General features: G+C 44.4%; 1 protein-coding gene across 2 annotated transcripts in view; it reads left to right on the forward strand.

Annotated features, from left to right (window-relative positions):
• The first annotated feature begins 1,049 nt into the window (after positions 1–1,049).
• Positions 1,050–19,071, forward strand: part of DCLK1 (doublecortin like kinase 1) — a 349,290-nt gene continuing 331,268 nt past the window's right edge. For both annotated transcript variants that reach the window (XM_039251867.1, XM_039251870.1), the window contains exons 1-2: positions 1,050–1,260; positions 6,183–6,577. In XM_039251867.1, the coding sequence (XP_039107798.1) occupies positions 6,202–6,577 (376 nt within the window). In that variant the 5' untranslated portion in view covers positions 1,050–1,260; positions 6,183–6,201. The remainder of the gene's footprint in view (positions 1,261–6,182; positions 6,578–19,071) is intronic.

The following is a 19,071-nucleotide window of genomic DNA, read 5'->3' on the forward strand; positions in this document are numbered from 1 at the left end:
CATGTATCTGTCCCAAGCAACTTGACTGAAGAAGATTAACTGGACCAAAATTTAGGCTGCCCAGTGAAGCAGGCTAAGGTTTCACAGGTCAGCAACCTGCTCCCACTCCCTGGGCTTCTGTGCAAAGACTGGAGGAAGCTGCGGACAGCTTGGCTTCTGGGAACATTCCCGCCCCAGGACGAAGGGCTTGTGAGCTCATGGGGCTTTCCAGTGCTGACAGCTCGCTTTGGCAACCCTCGTATCTCCAAGTGGTGAAACCTGGCCTTGAAGTTATCTAGCGCCTGGTGGGACATACTCGCCTGGTGGGACATACTCGGCTCTAAGCAGACTTCACTATTTTAAGGGTGACTCAAGTCCTGGGATCCAATGGAGCTGACTGATGGGGTCTACGAACAGATCTGGTCCTTCCCCGTAAGGAGCCTACTAGGGTGTAGATTAGGAGATTGGGGGGTAGGTCCTCCCTGGAGGAAATGCATGGATGCCTCTTGGACAAAATTGGTGAGAGTGGATCACGTTGGCTTCCATAATCCTGGTAAAAGTGTTAAATCATTAAGTCACGTAAAGAGTGTGTGTGTGTGTGGGGGGGGTAGTGTGCTGGGGGACGAGGAAGTAACTGTTTCCCTTGTCTCCCCTGAGGGAAGGGGCCTCATCGCGGCGCCACCCCTCACCTCTCCGTCTCGCACTTTTCCCGGCTCAGACCTGGCCCCTCCCGTGTCCTCTCCCTCCGTCCCCAGCCCCCCATCCCACCTTCCCCTAGGTCCACACAACCACTCCCGAGGAGCGGGGGAGGTCTGGGGGCTCGTGCGAGCCAGCCGCACCGAGGTCGCTGCGGTCACACGGGGCGCGGGGAGGGGGCGGACCCCGGGCGCAGCCGCGGTGGGTGCGCCCTGCCAAGAAGGGCGGGGGCGCCGGAGCGCGCGCGCGGGGGAGGAGAAGGAGGGAGCGGGGAGGGCGTGTGAGCGAGGGAGCCACAAGAAAAGGGAGCGCGCCCGCCGCCGCCGCCGCCCTCCTCCGGAGAGAGGCTGGAGCGAGGCTGTGCAAGCGCCGCAGTTCCATGAGCACCGGCCGAGGCACATCCCCGCACTAGCGGCTGCAGCCGAGACGCCCGCGCTCCCGCGGCTGCTGCAGCCCAGGCCCGGCCCCGCCGCCGCCCCGCCGCCCCGCAGCCCCGGCCGCGCCCAGCCGGGCGAGGACAGCACCAGGAGGCGGCCCCGCGCGCGGCCACAAAGACCCCCCCCGGCGGCGTCTCTCCGCGGACCGGTGCGTGGTTTGCCTTTGCTGGGGAAGGGAGCTGCGGGCAGGCTTGGCCGGGGCGGGGCGCGCGGGGGTGGGGTGGGGTCCCCGCCGGGGGCTCGCAGCACCAGCTCCTCCCGCAGCCGCGGGGCGCCGAGCAAGCCCGGGGCGCGGAGGGCAGGGCGGGCGCCCCCCTCGGCCCGCCGCCGCCACCCCGCCCGCAGTTCCTGGAAAGGCGCTGCCCTGCGCTGGCCACACTGGCCCCGGCCGGGGACGGTTTGTTCGGGCGCCTCCGGGACTGCTGGCACCTGCCTCTTTTGTCTGGTGCAACCGGGCTTAAAACGGGGAGTAGAGCGAGCGCCCCCCCCCCCCCCAGCCCTCCCCGCCAGGCTTTTCGCCACGTTGTTAGCGGAGATGGAGAGCCGGGGCGGAGGAGCTGGGCGAGGTGTTCGTCATTGTCAGAACTGGCCGCGGAGCGAGGGCCAAGTCTGCGCCTGGAAGGAGTGGCCCGGCCGGGCGTCTTATTGTGTGTGCGCTTTTCCGTGTGCCCGGGAGGGTGGTGTGTCTGAAGATGGGGCGATCTGTGCGTGGTGGGTGGCCGCGGTGTGGGTGTCGCGAGTCCATTTACAGGGTCTCAAACTCCTTCGGGGACAGCGAGCCTGCCTCGTGTAGAAATTAGTACCTGCAGTGCTAAAAGCCTGCGGAGAGGAAATGGCATTTTCCTCCTGGCGGGAGCGCACGCACAGCCCTGCATCGCCCCACAAAAGACGCTGCTTTCGAAAAACAGGTTTGCGCGGAATCACTGCTGGATTTAGCAAGGAGATGCTTGGAAGAGATGCAGCGAATGAAAGGTTTCATTCAAAGCGGCTCCCTGTCTCCACACCTGTGAGCGTGTGTCCAGATTATGGTGCACACGCGTTCAGCCGCCACACTGCAGGGTGTTTCTGAATGCGCTTTATGAGCGTTCCTAAATAGATCACCTTTCCACTGGAAAGGAAAGTAGGACAGTCTTTTAAGTATGAAGTGTCACACGAAGGCCGATGAGAAGGGATTTTCAGAGGGGTTATATGTAGGAACATTATAAAAGATGGGCCCACATCCTGTGATATCTGCGTGCAGCATGGTGCGTGTACTCTGAAGGTATGTGTGTGCCTCTGATTCCACACCTGCCCATCCACCTGCATCCTCATCCCACTGGCAAAATATGCCTTGGGACTTCCAGGTCCAGCATCTGTTTAGATGTAGTCATCTTTATGCCAAATTATATCTTGGAGTGGGGCGGGGGGGTGTTTGTGGAAATCTCTCAAACAGAAACTCATATCCTCCTCCGGAGAAGGATGAACACAGAGTTTCCTCAAAATGGTGACAGATCTCACAGGAGACATTTGAGGATGCTGATTTCCCGGCATGGCAGTTGCTTATAGGATAAGAGCCAGCCCCCTCCTTCCCCTCCCGAGTGCCTGTGATCCCTGTGGCTAGGGCGGTGTGGTTACCTTCTCCGTTCCATGACACATGTGTACCCAGGCCCCTGGCCACCTGTGGTCTGTGAGCCTGTGTCTCCGTGCTTTGGCCGCCTTCCTGTGCAGAAGCAAGAAACTGGGGCAGCCCAAGCTTCTCTTCAGAAGCTCTTGGTTCAAATATGCGACTAAGCCCATGGAAGAGCCGAGCCAGCCAAGGCAAGAGAAGGAACATCTATTTTGATGTTGCACATAATTATTGGAACATTCGTGGGTAGTGTGTTTTTTGATATTCATTTAGTGGTAGCTGTAGCCTTGAAAATGATTTCACTCTGAGTGCAGGTTTTCTTTGTCACCAACATCATTGCGGACTTTTGGGCCGGCTCAGTGAAAGGAAGTAAAAGATGTGGTGGTTGTCCCGCTTGAACGTACCGTCAAGTTTGAGGAAAGAGACAAATAAATCCAACTTTTTTCAATTTTAGTTTATTTCTATTTCTGATTCCTCTAGGGAATTCCATCAGTTGCTAAATTATTTGGCTTTTGCAAATTGCGAATCGCTAGATAAAAGTCCCTTCAGACTACATCAGCACACTCTGGTGACACAGTTGTGTCATCCTCCGCTATGGCCCTGCTTGTCGTCTTTTGGTTTATATAGATTTGTGAGGAAACCCCCAGGGCTGGAAGATTGATTATTGCCTTTAAAAATAGGGGCGCCTGGGTGGCTCAGTTGGTTAAGTGTCTGACTTTGGCTCAGGTCATGATCTCACAGGTCCCACATTGGGCCTGTGCTGATACATGGAGCTGGCTTGGGATTCTTCCTCTCCTCTTTCTGCCCCTCCCCCACTCTCTCTTGCTCTAACTTTAGTAATAAATAAATAAATAAATAAATAAGACAGAACCTTCAAAAGCCAACTTGGCTTTTATAATATATGAAGTGTGAAGAGCTTAGTGAGTTAGCATGGGTACCCCATTGCCCCTCCCCCCCCAGACAAACACCCTTTTTTGGGAGACAGAAGAGCTCCTTTTAAGAGACAAATTAAAACAGTAGGAGCAGTTATGATACCATGGACAAAGTATTGGTTCTGTTAGTCAGTTAATATTGGCTGAAGAACTAGATATCAAGTGATCACTGTTTTGAAGTTATCCAACTTCAAAGTCAATGAAACTGATTCCTGTCAACCTATGTATGGCATAGCTTTTTCTAGAAAATACAAATTTAGACTATTATGAGTTACTAAGAGGTAGGAGGTAGCTTTTTTTCATATTTGGAGGAAAAAAATACACTGAACAACTCATCAGTCCGGGTTTGAATCACACTCTGGGCTCCCAGTGGGGTCAGCAATAGACTCCTGAGCAAGTGAGATATTAGAGGCTGGTGACTCCTGCCCACTCTGTGTGTAGATGAGGCCTCTGCAGTTAAGTGACTTCCCCAAGGTCACAGGGCTAGTTTACCAAAAAAAAACTACATGGATGAATGGATCTCGGGAGGATCTCAGAGGGTCTGGCTTCTAAGACATAGTACATGGGATATAGAAAAGAGGGAGTGCCAGCTCCTGAGTCAGAGTAAACCCAGGTTCAAATCCCAACTCCCTCAATTATAACTCTGAGACCTTGGATATGTATATATCCTGTACTCACCTTCAGTCATGATAATATTACTGACCTCATTGAGGGTTTAGAAGGGAATTTGTGCCAGATTGCACAACACTTGATTGCTGAATAATAGTGTCAGGCACATCATAGACATTCAATAAACATTAGCATTTTCCACTTCATTTCAGGAGTGTGTAGTCCCTTGCAGTGCTTTTGCAGGTGAATTTTTAGCCACTCTGAATGGACCAGAGGTTACTTTACTGAGGGTCGAGGAAAGGTCAGGGAGGCTTGGCAGTACTTTTGGTTAGTTTGGATTGACCTTCAGAAAGGCAACGTCTGAAGGATTTGGGGAGTACTCATAAGGTTCTTGCCCCAGATTTTTCCTTTACCTTATATTGTATTTCAACATGCCTGAAATTTTGTCATCAAAACCCTTTCTTCTGAATGCTTTCTGATTGTTCTGTTAAAATGTGGATCCCCCCTGGAAGGGTCAACATCACACCCCTTTATCACCTAACCTGTTAGCAAGGATGAAATGATCCCACGGGCAGCTTGCTGATGACAGGGCTCCACAGAAAGTAAAATGGGGACCATGAGGTACAAGCATATACCTTTCAGAAGGTCCTAAGATGAAAATCAGGCAGACCCATGAGCGGCTTATCCTTGCCAGAAAATGGGAAGATTCTATTCCTACTAGTTGTTTCTGTGACAGAGTTCAGAAGAGAAAAGCAGATTTTATTAATAAACAGCATTAATACTTCTCACATGCTAGACGCTCTCCCAAGGTATTAATACTTAAAGTCAGTATGTTTAGCGTCCCTATGCGTAGTTGAGGAAATGAGGCTTAATAAAGATGTTGATCCAGACTGGGTCCTGTACTAGCTGCGTAACCTTGAGAAATGTACTTGATCAGCATCTCTAAGCTCTCATTCCCTCAGCCACAAAGACAAAGTGGAAGGAGAGGCAAAGCCCTCCCAAGAGGTAGCTTTTCGCCCTTCTTGTTCTTCGTTTTCCTCTTCTTCTCTTCCTCCTCCTCCTCCTTTTTCTTGTTCTTCTTTTTTTTAACCCAACTTATCTGAAGCACTAAATGTCAGTAAAGGAGTTATGGTGAAATCACCTTTTAAAAAAAATTTTTTTTAGCATTTATTCAGTTTTGAGAGACAGAGAATGAGTGGGGAAGGGGCAGAGAGAGAGGGAGACACAGAATCTGAAACAGGCTCTAAGCCATCAGCACAGAGCCTGATGCGGGGCTCAAACCCACAAACTGTGAGATCATGACCTGAGCTGAAGTCGGATGCTTAACCGACTGAGCCACCCAGGTGCCCCGGTGAAATCACTTTTAAAAAACCCTGCTGTTTAGTACGTGTTCCTCTTGTGCCCGGGCCACCACCACTACCGGTCTTTAGCCCTAGGGTAATATGAAAGCGTTATCTTCCATCTGCCACCAGAGTGAGCAGGCTGTAGGGAGGTTTGGGCTTTGCAGTCCAGCAAACGTGGGTGGGAGTCTCGGTTCAAGCATTTCTCAACCATACCACCTGCACACATTTTTCTGTGCCTCATTTAATTGGCCAGTAATTAGGGATAATACTCCCTGGGAAGGTTTGTTGTGACTTGGAAATCACAGTTGTCCAGAACCCGATAGGGTGTAGGTGGTCAATACAGAGGAGCTGTTTCTAACGAAACTGGGGTTGATTAATAAGCTGTTTCCCCAGAGTCTGGCTCTTCTACTTCTTCGTCGACTTCCTTCTCTTCCAACTTGATAACTCATATTAAATATATCATCAACTGCATCGATATTTCCACCAGCTGCTCTGGAGCTGAGCCTTTCAAATCATGGTCTTAAAATAACATCAGTATGTGTCTCTCTCTCTCTTTTTTTTTTCTTTCTGTGCCTCCTAGGTTCCACTTTAACTCCATCATGTCCTTCGGCAGAGATATGGAGCTGGAGCACTTTGACGAGCGAGATAAGGCGCAGAGATACAGCAGAGGGTCGCGGGTGAATGGGCTGCCGAGCCCAACGCACAGCGCCCACTGCAGCTTCTACCGAACCCGCACGCTGCAGACCCTCAGCTCCGAGAAGAAGGCCAAGAAAGTTCGCTTCTATCGAAACGGAGATCGATACTTCAAAGGGATTGTGTATGCCATCTCTCCAGACCGCTTCCGATCCTTTGAGGCTCTGCTGGCCGACTTGACCCGAACTCTGTCGGATAACGTGAATTTGCCCCAGGGAGTGAGAACAATCTACACCATTGATGGGCTCAAGAAGATTTCCAGCCTGGACCAACTGGTGGAAGGTGAGCGCTAACTCCCAAGGGACCCTAGAGGGTGCGTTCTCAGGTTTCCACACTGTTCTAGGCACCTGCACTCGATCTCTGAGAGAGCAGCCTTATTCAGCTGTGACCCTTACTGTTCACACGTTTGGGAGTTCACTTTGCTGTACTGTAGTGGAAAAAGGAAAAAAAAAAAAAACCCAAAAAACAACAAACCCACTTATAATGATGGACTGAGCGAAAAAGTGTCTTAATTCTCCAGCATTCTCTTGTTTCTTTTCTCATACCCATGCCACATTAATTTTAAAGGCCCCCTTTATATCTTTAATCACATCGCTCATATCCATTTCTAGATGCAAATGAACTTTTGCGGTCTGAAATTACTCAACCTGAAAATAACTAAAGGATCGTGAAAGTTTTGAGTGGAAGGGAACCTTATGAGGGTGTCAGACCCATTAATTCTGTCACTGCAGACTGAGACCCAGAAAATCCTGGTGACGTGTCTGTGGTCGCATGGTAAGGTAGTGTCTGTACTGGCCTAAAAATTCGGTTTTCTGGCATTTCTTTCTAATAGGGTGTTTCCTTTTGAGTTTAAAGGACTGTTGTCTTTGTGGGGTATTTGAGGATATAAAAGAATGAATCTGTTCAGCTTACTGTTTTTTAAAGTTGAATTTAGGTTAACAGTAATTATCCGTTTTAGACACTTCATATGGAAGTGGGCCGGTTGCAGTCCCAGATGAGGTGTGGCGTCTTGTGCAAACAGAATAGGTACACTTGCTTCAGTACCCGCCCCACGGAGCAGCACGGAGAGCCTCGCTCCCCTGCCCTGATGGCCCCCAGGCCAGCACTCTTGACCTCCTCTGGAACCAGTTTGTACGTGATTTAAGGCTGAGGGAGTCTGTGTCTTCCTCGCATTTTCCTTCCCTTGATCCCCAGTCCGGTCCCAGGATGCCTGGACTTGAGAGGGTGTGGAGAGCCTGGGTTTGGTGTGTTGATTCTGTGGGAATTCACATCTCTTTTCAGTGACTCGTCACCCTGCCAAGATGCCTGTAGACTTGGCCTTCTTCCTTCTATTCAGAAGTTGGCACTTTCAGTAAATTAAAGGGGAAGAATGAACATGAAATCTTTCTGCATCAGCTTTGATTTTTGTGCCCTGTCCTTTTCCTGACCTTGGAAAATGCGGGGATAAATAAAACATTTGGTGGGCTATTCTAACGGATCTGGATAAAGATGAAATGCAAAGGCAGGTGCATGATCAGTCACCGAACCACCCTTTTGAGGACTGATGGTAATACAGAGAAAACATGCCAGCATCTTGAAACACGCTTTAAGACAGCCGGGCTTGGCCCCTCACTGGGTCTGGGGTCCCTTGCGCAGCAGCTGTGGGGTTGGGGGAGGTGTATTTCAATCAGGTTCCCACCCAGAATTGATCTTTACTGAGAAGAGGCCACAGATAACTGCCATGATTCCCGTTCACCGAGAAGAGGGTGTGAGAGATGGGAAACAACAATTCTTTGCGTACAAGGACCAGGAAGATCATGACATGCTCGCCACCATCTTCATCAGTTTTTCTTTTTCTTTTTTTTTTTTTTTAACACACAAGAATGCCCTCTCTAAGAGACCTCTGTCCCGACTGAGGATAATAGTGATAGCTCACCGCGATAGAGCGTGTATCTCGCATATATGAATACATTTAATTCTCACAGTGATCCCAGGAGCTAAGCACTGTTACCGTCCTTCTACTAAGATGAGGGAAGTGAGGCAGCATGTGGTTAAGTGAGCTGCTCAAGGTCACACAGCAAGAAATGGTAGAGTTAGGATTTGAACCTGGGATTGTTGGTGCCCGAGCTTGAGCTCATAACTGCCACTAATGAGATACCAAGTAGGGTATTCTTAGTAGCTTTCAAGTGAAAGCTTATAGTATTAAATTATTCTTGAAAGTGAATGTTTTTAACCTTGACTTAATTCTGGGAATGACAGATTCCACTCCCAGCAACACTTTAGTATTTTCACTTACCTCCAAATACCCTTCTCTCCAATCGGTATGCACCAACTGCAGATTGACTATTCTGATGTAAAAAATTTCCTTTTTGGGAAAAAATAGTTTTTTCTGATTGAATGAATGATAACTTTAGTACACTGTGTAAGTTCACATATTGGCTGCATTTAAAAAAAATCCAGTTTGAACAGACTTTTTGTCTCATTTATAATACTGCCAGCATGCAGCTGCACTTAGTGTTGAAGTAGCTGGAAATTCATTTAGATTGGCCTCTTTGTCAATTACATTTTTTGCTTAGTCTGTTAAAATGCAAACCGCTGCTTCATATTCATCATTAGGTTCATATCTCTCACTTTACATACTAATTTTATGTAAACGTCAGTGCATGTTATTAGCTTCTCATTTCCCCTTCCAATATGCTGATATTTGAGTTTTCAGTTAAATCCTTTTAGTGGATGCAGTGACAAGTGTATTTGACTTCTAATTGTTTTTTTTAAGTTTGCTCTTTCTCACTTATCTCGGACTAAAAATTCTGAATTACAATGACATATGTGAGTTTCTTTATTTATAGCAGCCTCATTGTCACTTGCACTGTTTTTATTTTATTCTTTAATTAATTAATTTATTTTGAGAGACAGAGCACAAGCAGGGGAGGGGCAGAGTGAGAGGGAAACAGAGGTTCTGGAGTGGGCTCCATGCTGACAGCAGAGAGAGAGAGCCTGATGCAGGGCTCAAACTCAAGAACTGTGAGATCATGACCTGAGCCAGATACTTAATTGAGCCACCCAGGTGCCCCTGCACTACTTTTTAATTATTATAATATGCAGATTATTATGCCTAAATTTGGTTTAAAAGCATCAACAGAGCTGATTCTTTGCCTGTGTCATGTAAATGTATGAGTGAGATGTATGTATGTATATGTATGATTATAGGTGTGTCTCTCTATGTGTGTGTGTATATATATATATATATATATATACACTCATACACGCATATGTAAGAGCAGACAGTGGATGGCAGTTTTAACTGTTTGCTTTCAAAATGGCCTTAATACATTAAAGAAGTCAAGATAATTAATAAGGAAAGTTGAATTACAGACCTATTTCTGCAAGTGGTTCACCTTGAAACTTGGCCTCTTTTCCCAATATTGCCTCATTTTACCCAATTTTACACTATTTATGTTCCATATAGGTGTGTAAATGTTGTGAAGATAAATGAAGGAATAACATTTAAAACCTTTAAGTTATTAGGAGGAGATGTAATGTAAATCCCAAGAATTGACTGCTTGATTTGTTTCTGTATCAGACACTCAAGCATCAGTCATGTATGTGTTGAAAGAGAGCCATCCACCCCACTACTTTTTTTTTTAAGTTTATTTATTTATTTGGAGAGAGAGCATGTGAGCTTGAGTGGGGGAGGGTTAGAGAGAGGAGGAGAGAGAAGCCCAAGCAGGCTCCGTATTGTCTGCGCAGTGCCCAGGGTGGGGCTCGGACTCATGAACCACGAGATCATGACCTGAGCCAAAATGAGGAGTCAGACACTCAAGAAACTGAACCACCCAGGTGCCCCCACCTAACTTTTAAATAGGCTTTATTATTAGTGCGGTTTTAGGTTCTTAGCAAAACTGAGCAGAAGGTACAAAGATTTCTCAGACCCCTTCCCTCAACACATGAACAGCGCCCCCTGTTGTCATCAGAGCGGTGCATTTGTTATAATTGATGAATCTACGCTGACACATCATTATCAGCAAAAGTCGACAGTTTACATAGGAGTTCACTCTTGGCGTTGTGTGTGTGTTCTATGGGTTTTGTCAAATGGGTAATGGCATGTATGCAACATTGTAGGATCACACAGAATATTCTACTGTCCTAAAAATCCTCTGTGCTCCACCTTTTCATCCCTTCCTAACCCCTGGCAACCACTAATCTATTTGCTGTCTTAAATAAGCATTCTTTTAAACACCTTGTGTGAATGTCAGTAAAAGAAAGCCAAGGTATTTCCTGTAAGCATTAACTTAAATACTATCCAGGTATGTTGTCCTATGGATGGAAATAAGTTCATTCGTACCGCAGATGTGTGTGTATTACAAATGAGTGCCCTTCTTTCTCAGCTGTACCACCTTGACCCTCATATTTCACTGTAGATACTGCCTGACTCTGGAGCTGCCGTATAAGAGATGTTCCCAAGTCTCCATCAGAATGATCCTTTCAGGAATAAATCCACACCTCACCCCACAATTAGGGAATCTCTAACCACAATTTCCGGTCACCCAGCTCTCCTGGCAATTTTTATTTCCCTTGATGTGGTGTTATTGATTTCTTTCTCTGATTCACTGGCTTCTTCTATCTGTGCCTCTCCCTGCTATATTACACTTTTAAAATTCATTCTTAAAGAGCTGTAAAACATGCTCTCTCTAAAATTCCCCTGAAGCAAACTGTTTATTAGTTTTTGTTATTGTTATTATTTAAAATATTTTTTTTTACAAATAGTTTATTGTCAAGTTGGTTTCCATATAACACCCAGTGCTCATCCCCACAAGTGCCCCTCTCCGTGCCCATCCCCCCCTCCCCCCACATCCATCAGTCCTCAGTTTTTGTCAGCATTCAGGAGTCTCATGGTTTGCCTTAAAAAAATTTTTAATGTTGATGTTTGAGAGGTAGAGAGTGAGAGAGCACAAGCAGGGGAGGGACAGAGAGAGAGGGAGACACAGAATCCAAAGCAGGCTCCAGGCTCTGAACTGTCAGCACAGAGCCTAAGGCGGGGCTCGATCACATGAACCGTGAGACCGTGACCTGAGCTGAAGTTGGACACTTAACTGACTGAGCCACCCAGGCACCCCTTGTTTTTGTGTTTGAGTATCATCTCAGAGATACTAGTGCATGTTAGGGTATATATTTCATTTGTCTGGAAGGTAACTTACTGTGTTTCCAGTTCTGTTCCTTGCTCAGTGCACTCAACAATACATCATATCATACATCTAGAACTACTATGTTCTTTTTACTGACTTCATAGCGTTCCTTTATACAAAAGTGCTCTACTTTATTTAGCCGCTCTTTTATTGATGGGCATTTAGGTTGTGACCGATCCTCTGTTTTCAGACGCAGTTTTGCAATGAATATCCTTGGTTATAAGTTTTTCTTCATGTAGTAGAATCTTTGTAGGACAAGTTCCCGGAAGTAGTAGAAAGGTGCAGGCACTAAACTCTAAAGAGCTATCGCAAAATTCCTCTTCATAGACATGTGTGTACCAAGTTACACACTTACCAGTAACATATGAGAGTGGCTGTTTTCCTCTACCCTCAACAAGACAATGTTTTATCTAATGTTGTGCTATTTGTCAACTGTTATGAAAAGGAAAACATGCATCTGTTGTTTTAATTTTATTCTTTTCATATGATTAAAATGCATTTGTATTTATTTTTCTATGTGATCTCTCTTCATAGCTTTTGACCATTTTCCTACTAGATTGGGAGTCTTTCTTTATAGACTTGTAGATTTTTTTCTTTTAAAGATAGTAGCTCTTTGCAATATTTATTGAGAGTATTTTTTCCAGATGGTCCTTTATCTAGTGACGTTGTTTATTGTGGGTTTTTTTTTTTGCCATGCAGATTGAAAAAAAAAAACTGAAATGAGCAAATGTATCAGGCTTTTCATTTATGGCTTGATTTTCATGCCTTTTGGGTTCTCTGTAGTTAGAAAGCTATTTCCCTAATTTTCTTCTAGTATTTTAGTGTTTTTATTCTATTTAAAAATTTTTTACATTTATTTATTTATTTTGAGAAAGAGAGAGGGAGAACGTGTGTGAGCAGGCGAGGGGCAGAGAGAGAGAGAGAGAGAGAGAGAGAGAGAATTCCAAGCTGTGCTGACAGCATGGAGCCTGACGTAGGGCTCAAACTCACAAACTGTGAGATCATGACCTGAGCCAATATCAAGAGTTGGATGTTAACCCACTGAGCCACCCAGGTGCCCTCTGTTTTCATTTTGAAAAGTTTTCTAATGGATGTCATATTAGTAAAGTGTGTGAGGTAGGGGTTCAGTGTAACCTTTTTCTAGGCTACCGTGCTCATGATTATAAGTTTTTATTTTGAAATGTATGTGGACTTAATGCAGTTGTGATAAAGACAGAGTTCCCATATGCCCTCCCCACAACGGAACACCTTACCATGGTAAGGTGTTTAGCTGCTGATTAGATTGAAGTTATCTATTTGTGACAAGAATTCCACAGAAATGATGTTGTGTCCCTTTTAGTGCATCATTTCAAGGTTCCGGATGTTGCTGTGTCTTATTATTGGTGAGATTAACCATGATCAGTTGGTTAAGGTGGTATCTGCCAGCTACCTTCACTCTAAAGTTACTGTTTTCTGGGACAACTGGGTGGCTCAACTGGTTAAGCGTCCACTTCGGCTCAGGTCATGATCTCACCGTCCATGGGTTCAAGCCCCGCATCAGGCTCTGTGCTGACAGCTCAGAGCCTGGAGCCTGCTTCAGATTCTGTGTCTCCCTCTCTCTCTGCCCCTCCCCTGATTGCTCTCTGTTTCTGTCTCTCAAAATAAAATAAAGACATAAGAAATAAATAAAGTTACTGGTTTCCCCTTTGTAGCCAATAAATATTTGGGGGAGAAACTTTGAGGCTGTGTGAATGTCTTGCTTCTCCTTAAGCTTTTGCCCATGAACTTTGGCATTTACTGGTGAATTGGTCTACAGCAATTGTTGTGGTGATGTTCTAATGGCGATTTGCAATTTCCTTCTTTACTTTTCTCACCCTTAAACATAGATGCTCTCCACTTACCTGTCTTTAGATCTACTATAATGTCATCAAGTCTGATTATGCTAACCACTCCTTTAAGGTCCTTTTCTTCCAGATAAAAATAAGACTTTTCTTCTGCACTCCCACCACCTGGATATATTTAACTGATACTCTCATCCTTAGCCCTTTCAAACTTAACATGCATAAACATGACCTCATTCTTTCCCATTACCCAGAATCCATTCCTCTTCTCGTATTCTGGATCTTGTGAAATCGTGTTGCCATATAACTTAACATCCCTCTTGACTTCTCTTCTTCACCCCTCAAATACAAGCTGTCACTAAATGCTGTTGATCCTGCTTAAGATATTTCTTCAATTTGTCCTTTCCACCATCATTATTATAGTTTTCAAGTCCTCATCACTGTTTTAACAATATTACTATTTTTTTTACTCTCAGAGTGATACATTTTTATACAGTGAGCATTGTAGAAAATTTGAAAGATGTAAAAACATTTCAAAATTAAATAAGAACTCATATTCCTACCACTTGACACTTGTCATCTCTTGCTGTCCTATTGTATTAGGCTCCTAAGCTAAAAATACATATCTTGGCTTTTTCTTTTTCAGTGTTTTTCTGTTCTTTATGGAATCTGTATTTGTCCCTGCTTTTCCATTCCTTTCTTTAATGTTTATTTATTTATTTTTTTTGAGAGAGAGAGAGAGAGAGAGAGAGAGAGTGAGAGCATGAGCAGAGGAGGAACAGAGAGAGAGAGGGAGACAGAGAATGCGAAGCAGGCTCTGTGCTGTCAGTGCAGAGCCCGATGCGGGGCTCAAACTCACAAACTGTCTGTGAGGTCATGACCCGAGCTGAAGTTGGACACTTAACCAACTGAGCCACCCAGGCACCTCCTTTTCCATTCAATAGTTTCTCTTTAGGTCATACATGTGTCCCATACAGTAGCCTTTAAACTACTTTTCCTGCGTATATAAACCTGGCCATGGACAAACCACTTTGTGCCATTCCTTTGCTTCATAATGGCTCTCCGCTTACGTATAGAATACAGCCCGCAGTGTTTCATAAGTCTCTCTCAGTGACTCTCCTGCCCTTCCTTCTCTTCTGGCCGTGTCTCCTATTACCTGTAGATACACTCAGCAGTGAGCTTGGCTGCACTCTTGGCTTGTTCTTTGCTGTCTCCCGGCTTCCCTTCTCTCCTGCAAGGACTGTAAGATGGGTGCTCTCCTGAGGTGCATAATGTCATGGTTAAGTTATGGACCCGGAGTCAGATCACCTGCATTTGAATCCTGGCTCCACCTTTGCTAGCCATGTGACCTTGAGCCAGCTACCTATCTCTCTGTGCCTCGTTGTGCCCTGTGATAGGTGGTGTGTAAATACTTAGCTCATAGGGTTGCATCGAGGATTACAGATTAAATAGCATGGGTTAGAATAGGGTCTGCTACATGGCAGACATTCCCATAACCTGTTCTGCCAATAGTGACTCCATCTTCATCCCTCAGCCAACAGATACACAAATCTCCCATAGCTAAAAAATTCTTGTCGTGGTCTTTCTGGCCTTTCAAACCCAGAGCTCTTCTGTGATAAGAAATATGAGTAAATGCTGTCTATACTTCTTCAGCTTCCAATCATACTTCAAGTCCTTAATCAGCATCATGACTCTGTAATATACTTACTTATTTTATATCTAAGTCTCTCGAACTCAGGGAGCCATCGGAGTCCTCACTGCCTAGCACAGTAGTTGTAAGTACTCAATATATTACAGGAAGAAAGATGAAAGAAGGATGGATGGATGGATGGATGGACGGACGGATGGATGAAAGCAAGCCAGCATCACTACCCAACTGAAGTGGCCATTAAAGGGCCACATGTGGCCTTTTAGTGGCCAGCGCAGTGATCTCTTAGGAATCCTTATCCTAAGTGATGTCCCTGGAGCATTGGATGCTGATGTCTGGATCTCTTCCAGCCACAAACTCACCACCTTTCAGTTTCCATGGCTCCTGGCACCCGATTTCTCTTTGTTCCCTTCAGTGGCTCCTCTATCTCTGGGCGCTCTTTAAAGACTGGGGTTGCCCTGGGTTTCTTCCTGTCCAGCCGGGCGTGGTTTCCCAGAACATTTTCTTCCGTTCCATCTCTGCAGCTGCTGCATGCGTCTCCCTCCAAACTCCAGGTTGTATTTCTGATTGCTTGCGGGAATCTGCAACTAGTTGGCTCCTAGGAATTTCAACTTTAGTATGTGCACAACCAAATGAATTTCTTTCCTTAGCATCGAGTCCAAACCTGGTTCCTTTCTTACTTTACCTATCGTAGTATATGGAAAGTCAACCAAATAGGAAATTTCAGTGTTATTTCATTTTTGACATTTGACCCAGATTCCTTTGGGTCCCACATCCAGACGATTGCCAGTCTCTGCCGTCTAGTCAACTGATTCTGTCTGCTAAGTACTCCTCATAACATCTACTCCTCTCTGCCCCCAGCGCAGATGTGTGAAGTTCAGTTCTCCATCTTCTCTTGTGGTCTGTCATAGTAGTGCCTAGACTTCTCTCTCCCCATGTCTTACCTCCGGCCCTTCCTTCACACTGAAACCAATGCAAGCTTTCTAAAACCTGGGTCTTTTGAGAAAGACATGTTAATATCTCACAGACTACCCCTTTACTATACTGCGTAGTAGAGCATATTATTATTCTATTTTTATCTGAAGTGCTGCCCTCTTTCTTTTCTCCAGTGAAAAATCTTACCCTCACTTCCGAGGCCAGCATGAATTCTGCTGCTTCTCTATTAGTCACTCAGCGGGAAGTGGGAAATGACTTCTTTCTCTTCTGAGTTAGGGTTGTCTCTACCTCGCATTTAGCAATTATCACTTACTGCCTTGTGGTGAAATCTTTTCATATATACATCTTTTTTCTTTTTTTTTTTTTTTAAGCTTTTTGAAGTTTATTTATTTTGAGAGAGACAGAGAGCAAGTTGGGGACTGGCAGAGAGAGGGAGACAGAGGATCTGAAGCAGGCTCTGTGCTGACGGCAGAGAGCCCAATGCAGGCCTTGAACTCACAAACCACATGATCATAACCTGAGCAGAAGTTGGACACTTAATTGAGCCACCCAGGTGCCCCTACACATCTTGCTTTCTTTTCTTCTTCTTCTTCTTCTTCTGCTGCTGCTGCTGCTTCTTCTTAACATTTTATTTATCAGAGAGAGAGAGAGAGAGAGAGAGAGAGAGAGAGAGGATGGGTGGGGGAGGGGCAGAGAGAGAGGGAGACACAGCATCCAAAGCGGGCTCCAGGCTGAGTGAGCTGTCAGCACAGAGCCTGATGGGGGGTTCGAACTCATGAGCTGAGAGATAATGACCTGAGCCTCAGTCAGACACTCAATCGCTCAACTGATTGAACCACCCAGACACCTCACACATCATGCTTTCTAAGCTCTTATGAAAATAAGCTCATGACTTAAGATTGTTTTCACTCCCCAGAGTGACAAATTCAGATTTTGTACTTATTATTGAAGATTGAGTTTGTATTTAATTTTTAGTTTTTATGACGAATGCTGTAAGTACTTGTTGTGATTTTATTGTTACTCTGTGATGCCCTTAGAAGAAATTTTTAGCAATGAGAATATACATTTTTGGGGTTCCACACACAGGTGGCCATGTTGCTTTCAAAAAGGGTTATTAATTTATAATGTCCCTAGTGGTGTTTTCTACTTCTATTTTATTTTGTTTTTATCCTTTGTCATATATTTTAGTACCTTATATTTTTGTAAATTATAACAGGCTTTGCACATTATAGTAACCCATTGTTCTGTGTAGATCATTTATTCTGTTTTCCCCTTCTTATTTTAGTTTCTCTACTTTTCATTTATATCAGTTTTAAATGTAAAATTTTGGATCTCTCAATTTTTTTCTTTATGTTATTTTCCTGTTGCTTTGAATTTAAGAACTTGACATTTTCCACAGGCCTGACATACACATTGAAATTTTATTTTCTGTAAGCTTATTTTTATTTACTATTATATTATGAATGACTTCCATGGAAGAATGACCCAAAGTACCTTTGGGGAATCTTTTCTCTTGCCTTTAATAGCACTATCAAAATTGTCTTCTGAAACCAGTGCCTTTTAGGCAGGTTATGAAATGTTGCTGTGTATATTTGAGATAGGCTCATAAAATATAGTATCCAGAAGGCACTTTGTATTTTATTCTGTGAATAATGTCTTTCATGTAATTTTACTCAGTTTATTTTCAGAGGTCTCAATATATATTTGAGTCTTTTGCAGTTTTTACTGTAATTCATAATAGTGAATTTTAATTGCTAGAGTTTTCAATGAGAAACTTTATATTCTGGAAAATGAAATTTTATACGTATCTCTCACATAAGATACTCTTATTTTTTTTAAAGATTTTTTTTTAATGTTTATTTATTTTTGAAGGAGAGAGAGACAGAGCGTGAGTGGGGGAGGGGCAGAGAGAGAGGAATACACAGAATCCAAAGCAGGCACCAGGATCTGAGCTTTCAGCACAGAGCCCGACATGGTGCTTAAACTCACAGACTGTGAGATCATGACCTGAGCTAAAGTCAGATGCCCAATCAACTGAGCCATCCAGGTGACCCAAGATACTTAAAAAAATTTTTTTTAATGTTTTATTTATTTCTGAGAGAGAGAGAGAGAGAGAGAGAGAGACAGTGTGAGCCGGGGCGGGGGAGGGGGGTGGGGGTGGTCAGAGAGAGAGGGAGACACAGAATCTGAAACAGGCTCCAGGCTCTGAGCTGGCAGTTAGCACAGATCCCGATGCGGAGCTTGAACCCATGAACTGTGAGATCATGACCTGAGCTGAAGTCGGACGCTTAACCGACTGAGCCACCCAGGCACCCCTCCAAGATACTTTTAAATATACCACCTTTGGAACTTAAAGAAGTCCTCGAGGAGGAAGTAACCAGAAATTAGGTCATTTTCAGACTGAGGTTAAGTGATGTCACAACTTGAACCAATGAAAACACTCCAGCACTAGGGGGAAATAGAGCAAACTTCTAAAATCTCCCAATATAGGATCTTATGGAGGGACACCTTCTTAGCTCACTCATCACAGGCCTGGTCAACCAGGAAGCTGGGTACCACATCACTGGAAGTTTTCAGTAGTGGCTTCGATTATTTCTTTTAAGTGGAAATCCTGTAATTTCATAATGGGGGCTAATGGCTACGTAGAATGGACTTTGCAGATTTTTAAATAATAAACTTTGTCAGAGAACATTTATTTCCATACTTTGTATAATAGCAATGTAATACATTTTTAAATGCATATGTGATTTTTTTGAAAACAAAATAAAACATAGACCTTTCAGTATCTTAAAAAGAATCTAACATGCTTACACAGAAACTATTCCATTTCTCCAAGATCCCCAAAATACCTAAACATTTCCTGGAAGAAATGACCATGTTCTGATATTTCAGTAGGCATTGGTCAGATCTAAAGATGATTTCCTGCTTTATTTCCCTACTTTTTTTTTTCTTTTAGCTGTCATTTTCTTTTCTTTATCTTTGCTTAAAAGCAAATATTTTTTGGCTTTTGTAAATGCCACTGCAATTCAGACGGATGCTGCTCTTGCTCTTTGTTGGACACCCAGAACATTACATTTTAAGTTGAGAATCGGTCTTAACACAAAGATTTTTGGGTGAATAAACTGGACCAAAAGTAGCAGTATGATGACCAAGCAGCAAGTCATTATGTTTGGTCATTCCCAGCTCTATCTCTAAACGGTTGTTACA

The sequence above is a fragment of the Hyaena hyaena genome, unplaced genomic scaffold (assembly GCF_003009895.1).
Source record: "Hyaena hyaena isolate Hyena2069 unplaced genomic scaffold, ASM300989v1 scaffold_398, whole genome shotgun sequence".
Lineage (NCBI taxonomy): Eukaryota > Metazoa > Chordata > Mammalia > Carnivora > Hyaenidae > Hyaena > Hyaena hyaena.